This window comes from Dendronephthya gigantea, unplaced genomic scaffold (assembly GCF_004324835.1).
Source record: "Dendronephthya gigantea isolate DGI-Jeju-01 unplaced genomic scaffold, DenGig_1.0 000333F, whole genome shotgun sequence".
Taxonomy (NCBI): Eukaryota; Metazoa; Cnidaria; class Anthozoa; order Malacalcyonacea; family Nephtheidae; genus Dendronephthya; species Dendronephthya gigantea.
In genome coordinates, this window is record NW_021163343.1 from 25,224 (window position 1) to 28,009 (window position 2,786).

Genomic DNA, 2,786 nt, shown 5'->3' on the forward strand with positions numbered 1-2,786 from the left:
CCGTGTTTTCCACCAAGCCGCAAAATAATGTATACATTCATTAGTTGACACTTTATTGATTGACTAATTGCAACAAGAAACGTTTGTCTTATTTCATGCTGATAAGTGATACAATAGAAATTACGAAGAAATAAAAAAAGATATATTTTAAAAATTAAACTATTAGTGCAAACGAATTAAACATCCTATTCTACGATACCATGCCAAAATATTACCCGCAACGGCAAACAAAAAAGGCGAATTTAGGCTGTGTGCACACGAGGGTCGTTTTCAAGCGTTTTAATATCTTTTTTATCTTACTCTTATCTATTATAGTTTTGACGGCCCTTCCAAACGATCTAAGGGAAATATGCTTAATATATTTCTTCAACTTCTATTGTAAATTAACGGTATTTGAAAATGAAACCGCTTGAAAACGTTCTGTTGTGCACATAGGCTTAATAGCCAGTACAAACACACAATGAGAATACATTTTATACACTTCCCCCCCAAAAAAATAAGTAGATAACTTGTGAGTTGCGTAGCCAGTCTTACGATTTTTCCCGCTATGTAAATTTCATGTTATTATTATTATTCATGTCTTTAGAAATTTATTGTTTTCACAATCACTCAACAACAAAATATTAGCATAGCGGGACAAGTCGTCAGGCTGGCTACGCTACTGTAACTTGTGGCTGTATTATGAATTGAGCTTTAGTTGTGCTGAAGCCATAATTTGAATATACTATATTAAACGTTCGCAGTTATGAGACTTAAAATTTTTACTTCACATGTCTTGGATGATGTCCGATGATCAATATTCCTCGCATCTGTGATGATTTGCTATTGCAAAATATTGATTTCATAGAACTCGATCAATTAATCCGTCAAGTGTTTTGTGGTTGTTTTTCAAGTGTCTCAGGTGATTCGTGGGTCGTGCCTATACAACAGGAAAAAATACTAATGGAAACGACATGTCCATAATTATTATAAAATGCGTACGTTGCTGTAAACTCAGTTTTTTCTTTGACTTGAGCTTAGCATGGCAGTCTTTTATACACATATTGACTGAGACCTCGGGAAACAGTGTGGCGGTCTTGGGACAAAGACACACTGCTTCCCTTGGTCCGGTGCCAATTTTTGTTCTTGTATCTAAACAATTTCTACCTTGTTTGTCACTTCGAATCAATTTCTGCCTCAATTGTTTGTCACTAATTAAATCGTTCCTTACCTGATGCTGTTTGTTGAAATGTTACACATTCTTCTAACGCTAGTTTCACTGGCTGATTGTCTAATTCTCTCTCTAGCACCGACTTGAATATTTCCATTGCTTTTCTCAAGTGTCCAGTTTCTTTATAGGTGTATCCAACGACTGAACAAATGATGGGATAGAAAGGATAAGACATGAATTCCCTGGCATATTCTTCCATTTGAAGCACTGTCTCTTCAGCTTTCTTGTCTTCACCACTTTTAAAATATGCTAGGGCTAACTCATGAAAAACATTTATCTTCAATGGCAAAGATACTCCCCCTCTAGCTTCAATTTCTCGGGCGATGTGAACCCCAGACAGGGTTATGTCAACTTTGGAGGAGGAAATAATGCTCTCTTCCTTGACTGCAAGCACCTGCTCGAAGTTGAAAATGGCTTCATTCAAGCATTTTGTTCGAGAGAGGAATGAGGCAAATTGGGCCTGAACGAATGGTTCCATCTTTATACTATTATCCTTTAATTCCTGAAAACATTTATTTGCTTTTTCTATCCAACGTTTATAGGCCACCTCATCAATTTTGCCCTCTGTTTTTGCTTTGGTTTGATACAGGTCTGCCAGGGTTGCCATCAAACACTGGTCAATGTTGTTATTAGGACTCATACCTAGAGTATGCTCGTAGCAAGCTATTGCATCGTCAACTTTTTGTCGAGATACCATTATCTGTCCAAGTTGCTTAAAAAAGTTATGTGGTTCGGGAAACGCGTATTCATTTACAAGAGCTTTCTGTTCATCAAACGATTTGTCAAAAATCATTTTGTGTTGCTGCAGCAATTCAAGAAAATTTCTACGATAGCAACAAGGTTGTTCGCCTTTCATCAACATAGCATCGACGGCCAGACGCAGGATCGTTGACGATGATTAAGGCGAACTTTCCATTTTCTTGCACAAACACACCGTAAGATCATATTCACATAACTCATGGTACAATTTTGCCAAATTTAGTGCCGACAGGGGGAATTCTGAATCTTTGAATGATAACTCCGATGGTTTTTTAAGGAGAGACAGTAAATGTTTCTGGCAAGTGCTAATCAAATAGGGTAGGCACGATGTTGTGTAAATAACACTAGGAGGCAAACTTTTACCATCTGTCCACAATATATCAAGTGCTTTGGCTGCTTCTGATTTTTTTCCGAGTTGTACGTACACTCGAACTAGTGATGCGTACGCCAAGTTTCCCAGATTAACGAGCAGCTCCCCATGTGATTCTATGTACGTTTGAATCTCTGATCCATATAAAAAACGTTGTGAATATAAACAAATGACGTTTTTAGACCACAGAGTTCCACCCAAATTTTCCACTCGCTTTAGTACGGTAACGGCTTCTTCAAATCGACCCCTGTCATAAAGAAAGTTAGCATACATAATGTTTTTATGAATACTGTTCTTTGCATCCTCGTTCCCACTTTCAGACTTGTAGAATTCTTCGGCCAAACGTGATTCTTCATCAATGTCTTTCATTGGGTTTTTAAATACTTGAAGTCTGTGGACATTGGCAAGGTTCAACAGCATTTCTGCACGACCATTGGCTCTGTCGAC

At 37.6% G+C, this 2,786-nt stretch overlaps 1 protein-coding gene across 1 annotated transcript; it reads right to left on the reverse strand.

The window, feature by feature from the left end:
* Positions 1 to 648: 648 nt before the first annotated feature.
* LOC114542081 lies at positions 649 to 1,917 on the reverse strand. Its single transcript, XM_028561831.1, has 2 exons — positions 1,211 to 1,917; positions 649 to 919 (listed from the first exon to the last, which is right to left on the reverse strand). Exons 1-2 carry the CDS (start codon positions 1,905 to 1,907, stop codon positions 867 to 869), a joined length of 750 nt encoding a protein of 249 aa, XP_028417632.1. The 5' UTR covers positions 1,908 to 1,917; the 3' UTR covers positions 649 to 866.
* Positions 1,918 to 2,786: the final 869 nt, after the last annotated feature.

Coding starts and splice junctions, on each gene's coding strand:
- LOC114542081 (XM_028561831.1), bottom strand. CDS start 1,907: ATGGTATCTCGACAAAAAGTTGACGATGCAATAGCTTGCTACGAGCAT. Junction 920..1,210: donor ATTTCAACAAACAGCATCAG/GTAAGGAACGAT, acceptor CCTGTTGTATAG/GCACGACCCACGAATCACCT.